This window comes from Podarcis gaigeae, assembly GCF_964106915.1.
Source record: "Podarcis gaigeae genome assembly, chromosome: 5".
NCBI classification, from domain to species: domain Eukaryota; kingdom Metazoa; phylum Chordata; class Lepidosauria; order Squamata; family Lacertidae; genus Podarcis; species Podarcis gaigeae.
This window is the reverse complement of record NC_139681.1, coordinates 36,895,926-36,917,906: the sequence shown is the minus strand read 5'-3', so window position 1 is coordinate 36,917,906 and position 21,981 is coordinate 36,895,926. Positions and strand designations below refer to the sequence as shown.

Sequence of the window (21,981 nt, the reverse complement as noted above, 5' to 3'; positions counted from 1 at the left end):
GGCTAAGATTCCTTGTTGCTTTTGCTTCATCATGTTGTGTAGCAGATTCTTGTTCTAGCACAGCATGACTATTGAGGGTAGAAAAAGTTCTTGTGGTGTTATCGAAGTCTTCACCTTTGAGGAACTGGTCCAATTTCAGTTGTTTCCCAGCCATGGGATCTATCTGCTCTGGGGTAGAGTGCTGCCTTTTCTTAGCTCCCTCAGCAGTTTCTGGTCTAATCTCTCTCTCTCTCTCTCTCTCTCTCTCTCTCTCTCTCTCTCTCTCTCTGCCCCTGAGTTGTGAACTTTAATTTGATTAGTTTCTCTCTAGATTGGAATCCTCCCTTAGTTAGCAGTTGTATTGCTGGAATTTTCTAGTTAGTCTTTCTTATCTCTAATAATTCACTTTGGGTAGAGAAAAGGGGAGAGAAGCACTAATGACAGAGGAGCCTCTGTTGGGATATGTCACTCCCATATTTCTTAAGAAAATTCACCCTGGAAAGCATTCCCCACCTTTCCCTTCTCTCCCCCACCTCTCTCTCCCCCCTTCAACTCACAATGCCTACGACAGCAGTGTCTCACACCAAATGTAACTGACCCGTAGAAAAGATGGGAAACAGAAATGCTATATGTTCCTTTGTTATCCATGAAAACACTTCCATAAAAAACAACCATTGCTAGGATGTCTATGTGCAGTTTAGTAATCCCTCAGGGAATTAAATCTTTGCCCTCCTCAGAAGGATTTAAATCCATACATCTTTGGAGCCTCAAGGCTCCAAAAATAACAGATTGGCAAATCAAATTACATGAATTGGTGGAGACGGCTCAACTGACTAGTAAACTCAGAGCAAACTCAAAGCAAAAATTTGTGGAAAAATGGGATGGTTATAGAAGATATGTTCAAAAATACAATAATAGTTTTGACTCTGTGCTAGCATTCGAGTGATAAAGGAACTAAAAGGAGGTGGATAACAATTAAGGATTTATTATGTTTTCAGAATGTATTAGAAAAATTATATAGAAAGGTTTACTGTTTTGTATACATTCAAATGTAAGATAAAATATATGCAAAGGGACTTGACAGGAAGTCAAAGTTGAAGAAAAGATTTTGGAAGATAAAAGGGGAAAAAATATTTACTTTCATTATTATCATTTTGTGTGCGGGTGTGGGGGTGTGGTTGTCTGCATATATGTGTGTTGTTGTATGCAATGTTTGGGAGGAAATAAGATGGTAAATAACAAATAACAAACTAAATATCGATGTATGTAATTTTTATTTCTTAATTATATTCAGTGGTATTATGGCTGTATTGTTTATTGTAACATAAAATCATTCAATAAAAATTATTTAAAAAATAAAAATCCATACATCTTTAATGGGGGTATTGAGATGCAACTTAAGTTGCATTCTCACCACAGTAGTCCTGACAAAGGGAAAAGCCTTGTCCACAAACTTGCATAATAATGTATATCTGAAAGTATATCTGATCGGCTTCTGGGGTTGGAGGCGAATGGCTGCAAAGTGGAGCCTTAACCTCTGGGAAAGGCTTGATCACTAAAGAGGTCCTGGGGAGAGCACAAGGGTACTGTGCCCCCAAAAGAAGCCCAAAAGGAAAGTTTGGGTGCGGAGCTTCAGCAGCGCTGTTTTGCAGATTCTCCAGCCCTGCCCCGCCCCGTCCACACACACCCCGCCCCCCCCCCCATGAAAAGACAAAGAGGGAGAAGAGACGGGATTGAGCAGCAGAAGCAGAAGAAGCAGACTTCAGCCTCAAGCGAGAAGCCTTGAACTTTGGCCAGGACACGGCAACCTTTTCTGACAAATTTAAAGCCACATTGGATAAACTAAATTTTAGACAGTTGGAAAAGACAAAATTTGTCTAGAGATGGGGTGAAAAAACAGATACCTGCTCCTTTCTTGCGACACATACTTTGCATGGAAACTGTTCATAAATGTGAAATAATTTGAGGACGGCACACTGCTAATATAAAAAAGGTGAAATTTGGATAAATTGGGCTTAGATAATGGATGTAGATATTTTAAATTGTGGTGGATTAAAACTGAAAGTAAATCTGCTCTCTGGTAAACAGGAAATGGAGAGAAATATTGCATCTGGTCTTTGTTCTAAATGGGATGTATATTTCTTTAATAGCGAAAACCACCCAGGTATTTATTTTGTTAAAAACTTTCAGAAGGGACTGACTGGAATGTAACATACTGAAAGTCTTAAGAGTTTCAACCGTGGCAAGTTTAAAACATATACTGAATTGGATTTGTAGAGAGAGACAGCTATTAGCGGGTGAGAGTTGGATACAAATATATCCCCTTTTGACTTTAGTTACAATAAAATTGATGGTTATACACTTTACATGCTTTATATCTGTTGTGCATCAGGCAGAGAAGAAACTGAAGAAATCAAAGTGTGTGTTTATTTTGGGGAGTGAAGATCACTCTGTATTGTTGGCAGACATTTGGGATTAGGCTGAATAGAGTTGAAGATTTTTTTGTTTTTTTATAATAATTTTTATTAAGGTTTTTCAAATTAAAACAAATCAAAACAAATTAAATCCAATCTATAAACTTTTTGCCAATAACTAGGACTTCCCCTCCCTACCCCCTCTTGTGTTCCAAATCTTCCAAATAAGCAATTAAATTCAACAAGTTCTTATCCCCAAATTACACTCATCATCAATCACCCAATTTATCCAAATTCCCATCCTCTAAGATCGATCTATACCCTTCCACGAGTTTCCCCCTTTCAAACATAGTACAGATGGAAATAAGATAAATATGAATAGTGATTTTACAGCCTTTGGATTCCAATTTTCCCTCCCCTCTTTCCCCTTTGCGTTTCACCTATCCCTCTACTTCTAATATCTTCCTGGAGTTCCCACATTACACTATGTCCCTCAGGTTCTTTGCCAGTCTTTGATTACGGATGTCCAATCGTAGAAGGAGTCTATCAAAAAAGGGGCCCATTTCTTCTATCCAGGTTTTTATATCCAGGAGTAAAAACTCCAATTTTGTATCCATAAGCTTGTCAAACCTGAATATCCCAAATGTTCCCCCAGTTCTGTCCAGTTCTTGTTATTTCCTTGTTCTTGTCAATCATTCTCCTCCTTTTAATTTCTCCGTTCTCCCACAGAAATGTTCTTTTTCCAAAAGTTTCTAGTGTCTCTGCAGAGGCTTGTTATTCATGGAGCAAAACATTGCATCATGTTCCTTTCATTTTCCAACAAATAGTTCCATTGTTTCCTGTAGTGTGTAGACCTCTGTAGACAAAATAATGTTCCATTCCTGCAGTTTCCCAGGAGATTAAGAGTTCCATTCAACTGTTCAAGTTTCCTGTCAAAAACACATGCAATATCCCTCGGCTCCTCTAGGTGGATTACAGTAGCAAAGTTCCCTTCCAGAATCACATCCACCAGTCCAAATAGCTTATTAACTGATATTTAAAACAGTTTATATTCAATTTATAACAAATATAACCGGCAAAGTCCTCATAACAAAATCTCTATTTTAATCTTCCTTTTTGACAGCTCTTTGACAGCTGTCAAAACCTCCATCGCTTTTCCCCAGGCAGTTTCACGAATCGCTCCAGGGATTCCGGGGGGGGGGGGGGATTGCTTTTTTAAAAATAATTCCACTTTTCTCCTCCAGCTCAATCTTATAATTTTCCCTCGCGAAGTTGCTGATTCGGCAAGATAAGGTTACACTCGATCTTAGTTGTCCAATCCTTTGTTTTGGCTCTTCTACAATTTAGGGGTGGGCTGACTTCCTTTTTTCCGCCTCCCCCGTTCGCTCCGAATTTTAAAAATTTATCCCTTTTTTTTTAGTCCATATTCCAATTACTCACGGGTTCTTCTTTAGAGCCGAATTTTCAATAGAAGAAGTCAGCGCTCTCCGCCGGATGGCATGCGGCTGCGCTCGGCAGGGATAGCAGAGAACTCAAAGCACCACGCTTCTCCCCGGCACCCGATCCGTAGCCTTTAAAAAGGCTCCTTCACGAGCCGGGAGAGCGCTAACGGTGCCAGCCGAGTCTCCATGTCCACGGCCTCCTCTGGCCGTGGTTTTTAAGGGTCCCCGCATCGCCGGTGCGGTAGAACCCAGCCCCTGCCAAGCCGGCTCCCTCCGGAGCTCGGAGGGAGTCCGCCATTCGGCGATGGCGCCGACCCGGAAGTGAGTTGAAGATTTTTTTGAACCTCTTATTTACCTCCTTAAGTTTTGGATTACAAATTTGGCCTCTGCTTTAGATTATATTTCAGAAAGGCGGTGCCAGAGCTTTGACAGCATCCCAGAGCCCCTGCGAGTAGACTATATTTTGGGATCATAAATTTGGGATGTACTTGGTGTGCACTTCTCTCACCGTTTTTGAGGTTGCTTATGGTTTATCCTCCTCCTGTCCCTGACCTTGGAGTCAGGGACTCAGTTGCAGAGTTGGCTGAGAAGAGTGTTTTGTTCTGAAACCTGATTGCCTCAGCAGTGGACAGTGTTTGAAAGCCCAAGCAGGATTCTAAACAAGGAGGGAGAACAGGGAGGGAGGTGAGAAAGGAGTAGAAGTGACACCTGGAGTTGAGGGAGGCAAATTGCAACAGAAGTTTTAACTGGGGAAATAAGAGTGAGGAAAGTAAAAATAAATTTAAAGGAAGAGGAAAAATAAGTAAATATGGCAACAAAGACCAGGACAAGGGAAGAGAGGGTCTGTCCAAGACCCAGAAACCAAAATTGACCTTGCAGAATTAATTACAGTTATGAGAAATAATATAACAGAACATATTAAAAATCTGGAGGAATAAATGGATAGGATGGGGGCCAAACTGAATGTAATACAAAGTCAGTGGAAGGGCTGGCAGGACAAATTAAAGAGCTCTCAACTAAAACAATTGATGAAGAGATAAGGGGAAAATAATAATGGAATTGGCAGCTTGGATGGAGGTGGAGAAAGAAGAGTTGGAGAAATATGTAAATGAGATCTTCAGGATAAAATTAAGATTTGCTAAAGTGGAAAAAATAGCAGGGGACTCTTTAGTAATCCTAAACTCCCAGATAATTACAGGATTGTACAATCAAATTATGAGATGAAGTGATTCATAGACAACCAAAGAGTGATAATTTTGAAAGAAATTCCAGCACGACTATTGAGGAAAAGGAATAACTATAAGTTCCTGAAGGGTGCATTAAAAAAATAAAAAAATTCTGCTATAAATGGGAATATCCAGAAGGTATTTCATTTACATACAGTGGGGAAAAACAAAGATTAAGACATTGAAGTGTGTGTGTGGGGATAAATATAGACCAATTTTCCTGATAAATAACAATTACAGTGGAACCTTGGGTTGCGAACATGATCCGTGCGGGAGGCACATTGGCAGCCCACAGCGCTGCATCTGCGCACGCATGTGACACGATTGGGCACTTCTGCGCATGCGCAAAGCATGATTTAGCGCTTCTGCACATGTGCGAGCGTTGAAACCCAGAAGTAACCCGTTCTGGTACTTCTGGGTTTGGCCCATCCATAACCCGAAAACGCACAACCCGCAGCAATCGCAACCCAAGGTATGACTGTATAAGCTTTTTTTCCAGGATAATGGTGGAATATTTAAAACTTATTTTAAAGGAGGTATGGATAATGCAGAAGATTATTGTAATTTCAAGGAGATAGTGATCCGACATGGTCAACGCTTCCTGTCTATCTCTTACCAACTTTGGTTATCTATGTTTTATTACCTTCTCTTTGCATTGTAAAAAGGTCTTTGACGTGTGGCCTGTTGGTGAATAGTTTTGGTCAGTAAAAGCCTTTGATCTATGGTCTGGCTTTTTGTCCCTGATGTACTAACATAACAGGACACAACATCCATAAAATATCTTAGTTTTGGGGCATCACAGTCAGAAGTTTGTCATAGACTGTTGGCCACAGTGCTGTGCATCAAAGGCTACCTGGAGGTCACTTCGCCACTTCTTCAGGGCTTCTCGGTGGCAGATTGAAGTGCTGGTTGAGAATGTATATTTTGCTTGCTGTTTGGAATAAAACCTGTAATCTTCTCACTCACTTGCATTTGTATTGCTTCTGAATCTAATTTTAAAAGAACCATCTTGCATTTGGCAAGTCAACAGATTTGATACATTCAGATCAGGCTCGGTTTTTAGCAGACAGACAGATGAAAGACAATATAAGAAATATATTGGATGTAATAGAATATTTGGAGATGAGGAATGACATTTGACAACGTCTCCTGGACGTATATTAATTGAAATGATGGACTTTGGACAGAGCTATATGAATGGAATAGAAGCAATATATTCAGAACAACAAGCGATGTTGATAGTGAATAACGTTATAACTGAAAAATGTAAAATAACTAAGGGAATGAGACAGGGGACAACCTTTAGAAGAAACCGAAATAATTCTCATATAACATACAGATCCTAAAGCATACCGCACAATACAGTACTTAATTTCATCGTTCTGTATGGGACAATGACAATAAAGATTATCATATCGTATCATATCGTAATGGAAACATAAAGACACACCAGCATATTAAGAGAGATCAGAAAGAATTTGTTGATATGCCGCCATGAACTTCAACCTTGAAATGAGGCCCAGAGCCTTAACAAGACTACGTCGAATGAAGGAGGGATCAAAGAAAGAGGACTGCACTTCAAAATAATTGGACAGAGAATAATATGGAATAAAAATGCCTCCTGAGTATTAATAATACAGTGGTGCCTCGCAAGACAAAAAGAATCCATTCCGCGATTCTCTTCGTCTAGCGGTTTTTTCGTCTTGCGAAGCAAGCCCATTGACAGCTTAGCGGATTAGCGCTACAGCAGTCTAGCGGCTTCTAGCGATCAGCTGTTAAGCGGCTTATCAGCGGATCAGCTGTTAAGCGGCTTAGCGGCTTAGGAAAAGGGTGAAAAAAGCGGAAAAAACCCGCGGGGACTCGCAAGATTTTTTCGTCTTGCGAAGCAACCCCATAGGGAAATTCGTTTTGCGAAGCGCCTCCAAAACGGAAAACCCTTTCGTCTAGCGGGTTTTCCGTCTTGCGAGGCGTTCGTCTTGCGGGGCACCACGGTATAAGGAACTGTTTAAAAAGATAGGGAGTCACAGAAATAGTGACTGATTGTCCTGAGAAGATGAGGACGGTTAAAATCAGAGTTATGAAAATGGAAAATAGTGAAAAACGCAGAGACTTTAATGAGGACAATATCTCTAGCCACCTGGAACATGGGAAATCCTCCTTTTATTAATTTTTTTATAATTGAAGTATATAAACTAATACACACTGGGGCAGATAAAATCTTAATTTCACATGCTGTATATGCTCATGGGGTCTGTACTGGCAGTGATGGACCAGGAATGAGATCATGGGGTCAGAGTAGAGAGCTTGATAAAGATGTTGTGGCTGCTGTGAAAAAGGTGGATTCCATGCTGGGGATCAGTAGCAAAGGGGCTGTAGATAAAGCTCTGAATATCATAATGATCCAAGACGCCATTGAGGTGTTAGACCAGTGCTTGGAGGCAGTGACAGGCTGGATGTGGATCAAGTTTTTAAAATTAAATTCTGAAAGAACAGAGATTTTATGTGTTTCAAGTTCTCCAGTCTAGAAAGTCCAAAAATTAAGTACCATTCCTACCATTTAGGCAAAAAGTGAAACGGGCAACCTGCAAGGTGAATTTTGAGGTAGTGAGGATAAGCCCCTCACACCTTTAATTGTAACTATACAGTATGTGCAAAATCCATAATTAGGAAGATCCTAAGCAGGGAAGTTCCAGTTGCCTTTTGAATCTCAAGACTGCTGCTGGCTTCTGCTTTAGTTTGGATTCATTTCTGGAACGAGTTACCACTTCAAGCAAGTTGATGCAGTCTGATGCCACAAGATGGAGCTGTGGCCCTTATGAGTGATACTTTGTAACTTGTTTATTACATCTTTAGCTGGGAGATGCTGAAAGAAACCATCCCTCCATTTAAGTGTCTTAAAACAAGATTCCCAATATCCAGCCTGCCTTGCAACGCTGCTTCCTTTGTTTGCTTAAGGAAAATACCTTGTGGGTTCCTGTGTGAAGATGCAGAAACATACATTTACAGTGGTACCTTGGTTCTCAAACGCTACGGTACTCAAACAACTTGGAACCTAAGCACTGCAAACTGGAAGTAATTTTTCCAGTTTGTGAACTTTTTTCAGAAGCCGAACATGCTCTTTTTTGAGTGTCACACTTCCGATTTGAGTGTTACACCAAGGTCTGTCTGTTTTTGCTATCTATTTTGCTTTTTTTTTGCAGCTCTTTTTTGTTTTGTTTTTGTGACTGCGTGGAACTCAGTTCAGCTACTGATTGATTGTGTCACCGCAGTACATTGTTTATTGCTTTCATTTTCTGGATCAATGGTCTCTTTAGATAGTAAAATTCATGTTAAATTGCTGTTTTGCGAGTTCTTTTTAAAAGTCTGGAATCGGTTATTCCATTTTGCGTTACTTTCTATGGGAAAGTGTGCCTTGGTTTTAGAATGCTTTGGTTTTGGAACGGACTTCTGGAATGGATTAAGTTTGAGAACAAAGGTACCACTGTACCAGACATAGTAGCTTTCTCCAGTACTGCAAGCATTTTTCATAGGAAGTCTTTTAAAAAGCAAGTTTTAAGCCTTCGAACTCATTCAGGCCTGCTGGCATAGCGTAATCATTTAGGGCACACTTGATAGTTGACAGCTGAGCATATGAAGCCTAGGACTTCTGGTGCGATTGCCATGGCTTTTGACACTTTCCCCCCCAGTCGTGCAATTTATCAGGGATAATATGGGGGTAATTTTTTTTTTAAAAAAATAATATTTATTGAAGTTTCCAGAAAAATCCAAAATATAAAAGAAAAAAAGAAAAAAGAAAAAAGAAAAAGAAAGAAAAAAAAGACATTTGCATTTAGGCCGTACTTTCATTGACATCTTTTCAGGACTCCCCCCCCCCTCTTGTATTCCATTTCCATTAAATTAGTTCCACAAGTTTTTACCCCAAATTTTAAGCTCATTATCATTATTATCATCGACCCAATGTTCAATTTAATTCATCTTATATGACCACTTTCCCTTTATATACCATCCTTTAACTTAAAAATATTTCCCCCCCTAAGATCGACCCTGTTCCCTTCCACAAATTCCCTTCTTTAATACACAGAACAGAATGAAATAACAAAGTAAAGAACAGAATATAATTTTAACCCTTTGGATTCCGAATTTCCCTCCCCCCTTTCCCGGTTTCGATCCCCAATGTCCATCAATCTATCTGCAGTCCGCCTGGAGACCCCACACCATGTCCAAATCTCAGTCAGCTCCACTTTGCCGTCTTTTTGGTAGTCTTTGCCGTCTTTTTGGTAATCTTTAGTTTCAAACACCCAGTCATTGAAAAAACTCTATCTCAAGAAGGTCCATTTTTTCTTTCATCCAGATCTCTATATTTAAGAGTAAAACTCAAATTTTGTTTCTTAATCCTTTTAAATCTGAATGTCCCAAATGCTCCCACTTCCAGCTTTGTCCACTTCTTGTTGTTCTCTTTCCTCACTTTCCTCAGGTTTCTTTTCCTGTTCCGCTGCAAAAACATTCTAATTCCAAAAACTTCTAGTTCCTCTACAGAGGCTTTATTTGTTCAGGAACAAAAACTTGCGTCAAGTCCCTTCCATTCTTCAATAGATATATCTATTGTCTCCTTTAGTGTAGTGACCTCTGTAGACAAAATAATGTTTCATTTTTGCAGCTTTCCCAGGAGATAAAAAGTCCTATTCAAATCCATGAGTATTTTTCCACTTACAGCGATTCTTGTAGTGTCCCAAAGTCCCCTCTAGAGGGATTATCGTAACTTAGTTTCCTTCCAGATCACACCCAAAAGTCAGACTAACTTATTATCCCTTGTTTTCAACAATTTATATCCAAATTGTAACGAATCTAACTGGCAAAGTCCTAGTAACAAAGTTCTCTTTTTATTCTCCAACTTTGACAGCTACTTTGACAGCTGTCAAAATCTTTGTATCTCCAGGCTCTCTCGCGGATCTCTCCCGGTTCCCGGGGGGGTTGCACTTTAACTCAAACAACCCACTTTTCTCCTCCAGCACAATCTTGTAATTTTTCATTGTGAAATTAATAACTTTTATCAATAAAAATCAGACCCTTCTCTCGATCTTAGTTGTCAGGTCCTTGCTTTAAATTCTCTACAACAGGGGGGAGACGGACTTCCTTTTTGCATCTCCCCCGCTCGTTCCGAATTTAAAAAATTAATTCCTTTTAGATCCAATTTCCCAATTACTCACGGGTTGTTGTTTTTAGTCCAAATTTTTCAATGGAAGAAGTCAGCGCTGTCCGTCAAATGGCATGTGGCTTCGCTCGGCAGGGGAAGCGGAGGACTCATAGCACCACGTAGCCTTTAAAAAGGCTCTTTCGCGGGTCGGGGGGGCGCAAACGGTGCCCGCCGAGTCACCAGGTCCATGGGCATCTGCGCCCATGGTTTTTGAGGGTCCCAGCGTCGCCGGCGCGGCGGGACCCAGCCCCTGCCGAGCAGGCTCCCTCCGGAGCTTGGAGGGAGTCCGCCATTCAGCGATGGCGCCAACCCGGAAGTCCTAATATGGGGGTAATTATCCCTGGTGACACCCCCCAAGGAAGGGGGGGATTTCTCACCGGCGGGTCGTCCAATAACTGCCGCTCACTACTTTTATTAAGAGTCCTTCTGGTTTAAAGTGATGGTCCATCTAGTCTAGTATTATGTTTTCTCTGTGGGTAGGCCAGATGCTTCTGGTGTCTTTATAATTGGGAAATGAAGGAATCAGTTCTCTCCCTCCCTCCCCTCCCTCCCCCCATAAGATCTAGGCTTTCAAAGGATATGGTTTCTAAGTATGAATATTCCAATTTCGTTAACATGACTGCTAACTCTGTGAAGTTGTTGAACATCATTTTCACAATAATCTCTGTGTTAGAGATACAGGATGCAAACTGTAGCGCTGATGGATCCACTACCAACCACATGATCTGCTCTGGATGGCTGTGTTAGGTTTCTGTTATGCCACTGTGCAGTTCTTGGAGTGACAAGACTTTATTGACATTCCAGACTGTTGGAAGTCTCACGGGAGACAGATGTTGATGTTACTGGTTTCCTGTTTCTTTGTGTTCAGTTTGTTTTCTGTCTCTCACAGAAAGCAGATGCATATTCTTTTCTGTCTTACGTAGTTAGAAATAAAGTAGCAATGTAGCACATATTTCTGGCTCGTTCTGCTGCTGTCTGATACTCTGCATGTATGGAGAGTGTGCCTGAAGTCTCATTCAAAGGCTTAGGTCATTAATCACCGTTGGAGGAGAGCCTGGATGGGTTCCGAAAATATGGTCGAAGGAGTAGCCATTACAGCTCGGTCGTACGGAAGCTCCAACAGGCTGGAGGGCCTTCCAGATTGGGGGGGGGGGGTGGAGAGAGAACAAATGCTTGGGGAGAATCTGCCTTTAACTACAGTTTTAGGTTTTACATAATCATTTAAATTATATCACTAGTAGCTAATTGATTTGAATATGTTGTCTGATCATCTGTGGCCAAATAGCATGGTGTGTGATTCCAGATACGTTGATTTTTCTGTTTGTTCTGAAAAGCATAAAACACAAGTAAAAACCATTCAAGGTAGGCACAGAGATCTTGAGGTTCCTATCCTTCCTTCAGTTTGTCAGATGGAGTGAATAAAGTATTATTATTAAGTAGAAACATGAAGAGTTGTAGCTAACACTGCACAAATGGAGCTCCACTCATGCAAAAGGTTTTCCCTTGACTTACTTATTCCCACCAAATCAGTTCCAGATGGTCCTGCAACACTCTGGAGCAGCTTTTGAGGGTGTACAAGAAGGTGCAGGGGGAAGAAGAGTACATGGAATTCCATTTTGGAAGTAGATGTCTGTTGCATGAGTGGAACAGCAATGTTGGATGCAAACTAAAGTCTTCCTAATGTTTCTTTGGGGTGTTGCTATTTCCTTCTAATTGGCACCCTGTCATGTAACTACATGACTGGCTGTTGAAAGGTGGTTGTTGCTGCTATATTGATAGCCACACCCCAGGTTTTCAAAGGGCCCTGAGCTAAAAAGTGTTGCCTAAACCATTTGTGGTTCAATAACCTTTCATGCCTTTCTCTCAGATGGTGTTCTTGGAGCATAACTACAGTTGCAGGAAAACATTTTCTATGACTTGCCACGAGGGGTGTGCAATTCTAATGTGCATGTTTTAAAAAACATTTATTGAGAACTACGGTAGAAATCATAACAAGAGTCTATATCATGACAGAGGTTGAATTGGAAGATGGAAGGAAATCCACTTAATAGTCTGTTTTCCTTCACCACCCAGTCCCCATACATTAAAATAGGAAACCTTGACACAGCCATCAGTATATAAATTCTGACTCTTCCCATAACCTCATAAATAAATGTTCAGATATTCAAACTGGCTCTCTGAACCAATCTCTAATTTAAAAAAAACAACATTTTGAAGAAACCTTTCTCTCCCTTAGAACATCAGAACATAAGCAATGGAAGCAAATCTGCAAAATTCCAAAGAGAAAAATGAAACAGGAATGGGATCACCTCAATCAGCCATAGGAATTTAAAGCGGAAGTTCAAACTCTGCCCCATTTCCAATGGATCCTCCACAGGGTCCAAGTTGGCATCATTTACTCAAAAGCAGAGACAGGTATGCTGGGACTCTGAGAGAAAGAAAGCAACTCCCTCCCCAGAGGGCAATTTGATTTATGACATCTGTGCCGTACAAATACAATCAGGTTCTCATTTCATTATGAGAAAATAATTCATTTTTAATTTCTGCTTCCAAGTATCTTTATTATTTTAGCCATCTAAACCATACTTTGATAATAAATACTCACAATATAAAAAGGAAGAAAAGGAGGACAAAGTAAAGAAGGTAAAATACTTGGGGGTGAATTTGTCTGCTAAGAATGTAAATTTATTTAAAGACAATTATGAGAAATGTTGGTCAGAAGTTAAGAAGGATTTAGAGATTTGGTCGAATTTGAAGCTTTCCTTGCTTGGTCGAATAGCTGTTATTAAGATTAATGTACTGCCGAGAATGTTGTTTTTGTTCCAATCATTGCAAATCATTGACAAGATGGACTGTTTCAAGAGGTGGCAAAGAGATATATCTAGATTTGTCTGGCAGGGCAAAAAGCCCAGAATAAAATTTAAGATACTTACTGATGCTAAAGACAGAGGGGGTTTTGCCCTGCCGGACTTTAAACTATATTACGAATCAGCAGCTTTTTGCTGGTTGAAGGAATGGCTACTTCTTGAGAACACTGACATCTTAGATCTTGAAGGTTATGATAATGTATTCGGGTGGCATGCATATTTGTGGTATGGCAAGGTTAAAGCGCATAAAGCATTTAAAAACCATATTGTCAGGAAAGCACTATTTAATGTATGGATAAGATATAAAGATTTTTTGGAGAATAAAACTCCAAGGTGGTTATCACCTATGGAAGCGAAAGCTATGAAAAAACTTAATATGGAGGCAAAATGGCCAAAGTATTGTGAAATTTTGGAACAGGAAGGTGACAAGCTGAAATTGCAGAGTTATGAGAAGCTTAAAGGGAAGGTGCGAGACTGGCTACATTATTTTCAAATAAGAGAGGTTTACAATCAAGACAAAAAAAATCGGTTTCCAGGTGGAAAAATCAAAGTTGGAATCAGAATTATTAGAACCCAATGCTAAGATACCGAGGAAGAGACGGTAAAATCTGCTATGATTGAATGGGCACAAGATATAGGACACAATATTATGTTTGCTGACTGGGAGCAGTTGTGGACCACCGGGATTAAATTTACGGCATGCAATGCCCTAAGAGAGAATATTATGAAAATGATGTACAGGTGGTACATGACCCCAGTCAAGCTTGCAAAAATCTACCATTTGCCCGATACTAAATGTTGGAAATGTAAAGAAATTGAAGGTACATTCTTTCACCTTTGGTGGACGTGCCCGAGGATTAAGGCTTTCTCGGAGATGATTTATAATGAAATGAAAAAGGTATTTAATTATACTTTCTTGAAGAAACCAGAGGCTTTTCTCCTGGGCATAGTCAGCCAATTGGTGCCAAAGAAGGATAGAACTTTCTTTATGTATGTTACAGCAGCAGCAAGAATACTCATTGCAAAGCATTGGAAAACGCAAGATCTACCCACCTTGGAAGAATGGCAGACGCAAGTAATTGACTATATGGAAATGGCTGAGATGACTGGCAGAATCCGAGATCAGGGAGAAGAGTTGGTGGAAGAAGATTGGAGGAAATTTAAAATTTATTTACAGAAGCATTGTAAAATGTCTGAATGCTGATGACATTGAAATAATATGAAGGGGTTCTAGTGATAAGAGAAATTTGAATTTATAAATTTGGGAGGTAAAATATTTAAGGGCAAAGTAGTAGGATTTGAATTTGCTGAATTAATTGTTAAAAAGGGATTAAAAAAAAGGGAGGCATGAGGAAGTCAGGAAAATAAGTTAATCAAAGACGAATAATTAGAAAAGAGTGATTTGTGTTTTTTCTTATTCCATTTTTTTGTTGATTGATTTTTCTTTTTCCCTTGTTAGGTTAAATGTTTATATTTTATGTTTTGTGAAATTTTGTATTGTTGTGTCTTATATTTTCCTTGTGTTTTTATTGTTCTTTGTTTGGTTGTTGTTTCCTTTTTATTGTTAAACTTAATATAATATTATTATAAAATAAAGAAAAGGAGGACAAAGAAACAAATAATAACAAACTACATAAAAAAGAAAAATATTACATAGATAATTATTTTAACCACTCATATCTGTTTAACAACATAGCTAAATTATATCTAATCTTATTCCCCAAATATGTGTCATTCCATCCCATAATAAATAAGGACCATGTCTCCATCCAGCTGCTAACAGGCACAGCCTCCTCTCTTTTACAAAATGTGAGTTCTAATAATGTTACGATTTTTCATATTTCATCAAGACATTATTATATAAAAGATGCTGTAGTTTTCATCTAAGAGTTTGCAGTTGCTGATTTTGCTGCTATTGGCAGAGTTATGACCATTTCCAGATCAGAATCAGGTACCAGCAGACTTTTCTTTTTTAAAAAACAAATATATCAGAACAGACACATATGCACTGCCTGTTTACCATCAGCACCACAGCAAATGCTGCTGAATGTGTGTTGAGTTGCAGTTTTTTCTGTAGCAAGTAGGAGTGTTGGGATTTTCACTCCTCTTCTTCAGTTTTCCACCTTTCTCTGTACAACAAACATGTTTTGCTTTTTGGTATTTCCCCAACTTGTGTTCCCCTGTTCTAAAGCTTTTGTGTTCTTTTGGAAGCCGTGTTTTCCCCACCCACCTGCTTCTTTATTCTCAGTTGCCCCAGTTGCTCCCTCAGTTGAGAGCCAGTGTGGTGTAGTGGTTAAGAGCCGTAGACGCGTAATCTGGGGAACCAGGCTGGCGTCTCCGCTCTTCGGTCCTATATACCTGAAGGAGCGTCTCCACCCCCATCGTTCAGCCCGGACACTGAGATCCAGCGCCGAGGGCCTTCTGGCGGTTCTCTCATTGTGAGAAGTGAGGCTACAGGGAACCAGACAGAGGGCCTTCTCGGTAGTGGCGCCCGCCCTGTGGAACGCCCTCCCATCAGATGTCAAAGAGATAAAGAATTACCTGACATTCAGAAGACATCTTAAGGCAGCCCTGTTCAGGGAAGTTTTTAATATGTAATGCTGTACTGTTTTTAACACTGATTGGGAGCCGCCCAGAGTGGCTGGGGAAACTCAGCCAGATGGGCGGGGTATAAATAATAAATTATTATTATTATTATTATTATTATTATTATTATTATTATATCCACATGCAGCTGCTGGGTGACCTTGGGCTTGTGACACTTATTGAAGTCTCTCAGCACCACTCACCTCACAAAGTGTTTGTTGTGGGGGAGGAAGGGAAAGGAGAATGTTAGCCGCTTTGAGACTCCTTTGGGTAGTGATAAAGTGGGGTATCAAATCCAAACTCTTCTTCCTCTTCTTCTTCTTCTTCTTCTTCTTCTTCTTCTTCTTCTTCTTCTTCTTCTTCTTCTTCTTCATGTGGTCTACATATCCTGCTGGTACTCACAAAATGGTGACTTAATATAAGTTAGAAGATATGGGGCCATAGAGGAGCATGGCTTCTAATTCTTGCATTAAATGAAGCCATTGCATGTAGTTTCTGGGTGTGCATGTAATTGAAAGGCATCATTAAGAGCTGGATCCTGGCATCCTTTACAGGAAAGGCCAAGGGCAAGTTTGGCTTGTGCATATCCTGATTTATTAAGGGTAAGTAAGTGTTTCAAAACACCTCACTTGGGTAGTTTTGAGTTATACATTATACAATATGCATGAGGTTACCAGTAGTTGCTGTATTGATTACAGTCCTGTGGAGAACCAGTGACCTCCATAACTCTCTGGAAAATTCTAGAAGCAGATTCACCCCATGGAGTGATTGGGAGGTGGCTGCCTCTCTGTGTGGTTGCTTTCTTAGAAGGTCCATTGTGCATGTCAACCACATTTGCAAAGTGTTCTTTTTCATCTATCCAACATTAACTCCATATGCCTGGGACGCGGGTGGCACTGTGATGTAAACCACTCAGCCTCTTTGGCTTGGTGATTGGAAGGTCAGCAGTTTGAATCCGTGCAATGGGGTGAGCTTCCATTGCTCTGTCCCAGCCCCTGCCAACCTAGCAGTTTGAAAGCATACCAACACAAGTAGATAAATAGGTACCACTAAGATGAGAAGGTAAACAGTGATTCCTTGTGCTCTGGCACTTGTCCTCCCTGCACCAGTAGCAGTTTAGTTTACGTGCAAATTGATCATTGTACTCTTAACTGCTGCACTAAATGATCTGTTACATGTTGACTAATCTTTTGTTGAACTGAGACTGCAGTCCTATGCCCACTTGCCTTGAAAGGTGTCACACAGAAGTCAGTGGAAATACCTTCTGAGAAGTTAGCATAAGATCTGATTATGGGGAATATATCAGTCTCCCTTCATCTCTCCAGTGGGGAGAGATGCCGTTTTCACCTGCTGTTGCCATAAATCATCCCCGAGTTCAGAAGGAGGGGGTGAGGCACTGGGTGCACAACCCTCGGCGGGCCTCGGAACTCCTCCGAAGCTGCTTCCAGTTGCAAACTAGTTGCGTTACTTAAAAGGAAAAAAATTGGGAAAGATAACGCACATGCTTCAAGAGAGGCAGGAGGTTTTTATCTGCTAACAATTTTACCACTGAAAGGAAGAAGACTGAGACGGACTGAGATGGAAGATTACATCAAAGCACTACAAATATGGTATGTGGATTGGAATGCCGGAACTAAGGGGGGGGGGAACGACTTTTTATTTCTTTTGCTCTATGTGATTATTAATAACCCTCCCTCTGAAGATCTGTCACAGAAATTAATTGCAAATGGGACTAAAAATGAATTGTGTGGGAATAATTATGAACTTAAAGGTTTTACTCTGTGAAGGATTTGGAAAGAAGAAGGGCTCTCTCTTGTGACACAGTAAGAATGGAAACTTGATAAGAGACCTGTGTTGCTGGAGTTCGTCTTGGGGAGGGCGAGCCGAAGATATATCATTTTCGAGGAGATTGCGAACTGGAAGGGGCAGCCCTCCTGGAAAAAGACTAATTTACGATGCAATAGGTCGAAAAAGCTAAAGAGCGAGTTTTTAGACTGTATTCCATCGGAACGACAAAAATGGCGATTACTCGCTTGAGCGGAAAGGACTGTTGGAGGAGAGTGATTTACGAGAGAGCAGCACAAAGCCCACACAGAAATACAAATAAAACTGTCTTTTTCAACCCACTTGCGGAGCATATCGGAGGAAAATGAAAAGGAAAATGAGTAATGACAAGTATTGAGAAGAGGAGACTGGAAACATTATTCTTAATATGGAAGCAGAACAAAAATTCGAGGATTGGACTCCTGCCAATCAAGAAGCATGGGTACCCTCCACAAAAATATATAATTTGGAAAACAATTGGATTATATGATATGCATTGTTATAATTTGGACTAATTGATTTGATGTGTTTAATTTGGAAATATGAAACTTAATAAAAATTATTTTTTTAAAAAAGTTTGCGTAAGATGATATTGGAAGTTGTGCAAGACTGAACCAATGATATCAATTAGAGAGGATGTTTCTGTTCCTTCCAGGAACGTGCTGTACTTGGTGAAGAGTGGCAAGCTATTTAAGCCACACTCTCTGCCAATTCACTCTCCAGTCTATGATATAGGTTAAAGCGCATATTCTTTAATCCAGCTTTGTGGAGCCCAGTCTTGTACTCTACGCTGAAAGATGGATTTGCTTCCATGCACATCAAGGGTGTGGCTCTTCATAATGGGGGCAGGATTGGTCCAAGCCCTTGTTACTTCAGGAATGTTTATGAAAAGAAGAACTCTACACCCAGAAGCTACTATGGATGTTGTAAGCCATCTATCTTTTATTCTTTTATTTGCTTAACTCAAGGCATTTATGGTTATTAGTGTTGCTTAATTGTGCTATATTCCACATACCTAAAGTTTGTTTTTCATGGAATGCTGGGATAGCAGGCGCAAGAAAATGGTGATGATGATGATGATGATTTTGAAGTATGCACCCTGCCCTCTCAATGCATCATTGCTCAGGGCAGCTTGCAGCATTTTTTTGTTTTTGTTTTTTAAGCATTCCCAAAGTAGCTCCCAACATCTGCTTCATGTAACCCCTGTGCTCTTTGGGCTTCATTTAGGTATCAGCAGTAGCAAGTTTAGCATCTTGCCCTATGCATTATTATTGCTCAACAGCATGAAGGAAAATCCTTAAGTGGTCCACAAAGATCTTCAGCAATTTTTAAGTCGTCCAAGAGGATTGAGTGGAGTTTGGGATACATTACTATTAAAGATGTAGTCTTCTGTGTCCAGGAGTTTTACAGTCCCAACTGTCAGAGAACTGGACTTTCTGACAAGCAGCGAAAGAGAAGGCACAGAGGAAGGGGGGGGAGAGAAGCAATTAGCCACAGGAATTTGACCTTTGTAGACACAGAGACGAAGAGACACAGAGAGCAGGAATCAATCTGCAAGGCTCTGATAGTGACACAGACACAGAAATACAGAGAATGCACTCACTCTGATCGCGTAGACTCATAAGATTAGCCAAGAAGCATGAAAATTACAGGAAGTGGAGGTGGGGTTTCCCTGTTGGGGGAAAAGGGGGCGGAGCTCAGTCCCGACAACAGTGGCATTGGAGGAAGACTGAAATTAGTGGAGTTCCAACCAGGGCTTTGGGTTGAACCAATAAATCTTAATTAATCAACTGCCGTAGTCGTCTCATGTGTGTGGGAGAGACCCAATTCTTACACCAACCAAACCTTTCTTTTCTCCCCTGCCACCAAGGGTGAAATTATTTCTTTCAGAGGATATCCCAGTGAGACATATGAAGTGGTGACAGATGATGGGTATATCCTGAGTATTAACAGAATTCCTCATGGGAAACAAAATAACCAGAAATCGGGTGAGTGTGTTTTTTGAGGTATATATTATGTATACATGCAAATACTGTTTTGTAGCTGGTTGACTGACCAAACCCAAAGAGGGCTGACTAACAGTGTCCCAGTCCCGGTTACAGGCAGTTGGAGTCCCGACTTGGTACGTCGGGACTGGGGTTGAAGACGGGACACAGGAATCAGCAGTCCAGGTTAGCAGTCCAGGGGTCAGGAAGTCAAGAGTCCACAAATCAGGAAACCAGGAGTCAGGAAGCCAAAGCACAGCTAGGTGGGTAGCGTGTTGCTGTGGCAAAGAGACAGAGGGAAATGCTGCTCCCGGCCCTTGCCACCAGGTGCTATGAGTCTTCTGTCAAGGCTCACCTGTGCGGCCGTGCCTTGCCCTTCCAGGCCAAATTCAGGAAGGCCCCAGTCCTGCGAGGCCCTACCAGTCACAGGGTCTGGATTATGCATGCACTCCTGACAAATGGTTCCTTATTATCCTGGAAAAAGTGATAAGTGGGGTGCTGTACAGTGCTGTCCAGGGTCCTTTGTTATTCAACATCTTTATAAATGACTTGGATGAAGGTACTGAGGGGATGTTAATCAAATTTGAAGATACTGAACTGGGAGGGGTATCCAGTGCCACTAAAGACAGAATTGGGATTTGAGTTGCTATTAACAGATTGGATAACTGGCCAAAACTTTAAGTAAGGATTGGATGGTCATCTATTGTGGATGCCTAACGAAATGAATTTCAGTAGGGACCAATGTCATGTCCTGCACAGATATAAAATTGGGAAAACCTGGCTTACCAGTGGTACGTAGGAAAAGGATTTAGGAGACATAGTATACCACATGCTGAACATGAGTCAACAGTGTGATGAAATAGCAAAAAAAGCTAATGCTATTCTAAGCTGCATCAACAGAAGTACAGTGACCAGGTCAAAGGAAGTAATAGTGCAGCTCTATTATGCCTTGGTCAGAGTACACCTGAAATACTGTGTCCAGTTCTGGGCACCACAATTTAAGAAAGATATTGACAAATGCTTTGGAGTGTAGGACCTGAACCAATGGCTCCAAGTTACAAGAAAGGTGATTCCATCTAAAAATCAGGAAGAACTTTCTGATGGTAGGAGCTGTTTGACAGTGGAATGGACTCCTTTGGGTGGTGGTGGACCTTCCTCGGAGGTTTTAAAGTAAGGATTGGATGGCCATCTATCGTGGATGCCTTACTTGAGATTCTTGCATTGCAGAGGGTTGGACTAGATGAGGGATAGCCTCTATTATTCTGTGTGTGCAGAGGAGGATGGCAAAGATGATAAAGGGTCTGGAAAACAACCCTTATGAGGAACAGTTGAGGGAATTGGGTCGGCTTAGCTTAGTAACGAGGAAACTGAGAGGAGATATGATAGTCATCTTCATATATCTAAGGGGCTGTCCCATGGATGATGGAGCAAGCCAAGGGATTCAAATTATAAGAAATCAGATTTTGACTAAACATCAGGAAGAACTTTCTGACCATAAGAGCTGTTGAACAGGGGAACAGAGTCCCATGAGATGTGGTAGACTATCCTTCCTTGGAGATTGTTAAGCAGAGGTCGGATGGGCATCTGTCATGGATGCATGCGTTGCAGGGGGTTGGACTAGTTGATTCTTGGGGTTCCTTCAACTCTAGAAATCTATGATTCTATATGTACTTCAGCCATCTAGAGTGAGTCACTGCCAGATTTATTGAATTTTTTTTAAAGGAGAGAGCTAACAGGGTAAATGTAGGCACTGCCAGCTCAATTTCTCAATGGAATTATGTGTGTTGTTTGCAGCTTTTACTTGGGCGAGGAGTTCAGTCCAATGTCGGTGTGGTAGGAGAGCTTAAAGGCGTTGCCTTTGTTAAGCTTGATTAAAGGATAATCTGAAAACTGAGCAGCAAAGGTGATGCAATGAAGGAAGGGCAGATGGACTGAGCCTCCTGCTTCCAGTGCCAAGCTCCATTATAAGTCAAAAAAATAATAATAATTGTCCAGTAGCACCTTATAGACCAAGTAAGTTTGTTCTGGTATAAGCTTTCGTGTGTATGCACACTTCTTCAGATACATGCACATGAAAGCTTATACCAGAACAAACATAGTTGGTCTATAAGGTGCTACTGGACAATTTTTTATTTATTTTATTTATATTTCATTTGTGTCAGTCCAACACGGCTGCCTACTTTAATCTCCATTATCAGGTTCAAAGATCAAGCAGTAAATTATTTCAGCTTTATCAACACTCCAATCAATACTTTAATAAGCACTGCTACCTGCGATTGGTCTACATATTTGAGCTATTCATACGATACCAGATAGATGAAAGCAATCATTCAGAATATTAAAGCTAGTGTTCTGATTCCTCATACAGTACTTTTAAATCAAATGTGACAAATACTGAACTGATGATTTATGTTGATTCTTAAAAATACCTCTACCTTGCTTTCCATATTGCATTTAGAAGATA

General features: G+C 40.6%; 1 protein-coding gene and 1 long non-coding RNA gene across 4 annotated transcripts in view; one reads left to right on the top strand and one right to left on the bottom strand.

Moving 5' to 3' along the window:
• The window catches only part of LOC310845628 (putative lysosomal acid lipase/cholesteryl ester hydrolase), a 48,793-nt gene that overhangs the window by 17,120 nt on the left and 9,692 nt on the right, over positions 1-21,981 (top strand). The window contains exons 1-2 of one of the 3 annotated variants that reach the window (XM_083740934.1): positions 18,235-18,458; positions 19,403-19,520. In XM_083740934.1, the coding sequence (XP_083597060.1) occupies positions 18,330-18,458; positions 19,403-19,520 (247 nt within the window). In that variant the 5' untranslated portion in view covers positions 18,235-18,329. Of the gene's footprint in view, positions 1-18,234; positions 18,459-19,402; positions 19,521-21,981 lie in introns of those variants that run through there. The other 2 variants (XM_083740931.1, XM_083740932.1) reach the window with 2 other exon arrangements.
• Positions 1-21,981, bottom strand: part of LOC310845647 — a 31,354-nt gene that overhangs the window by 2,326 nt on the left and 7,047 nt on the right. The gene's annotated exons all lie outside the window — the stretch shown is intronic.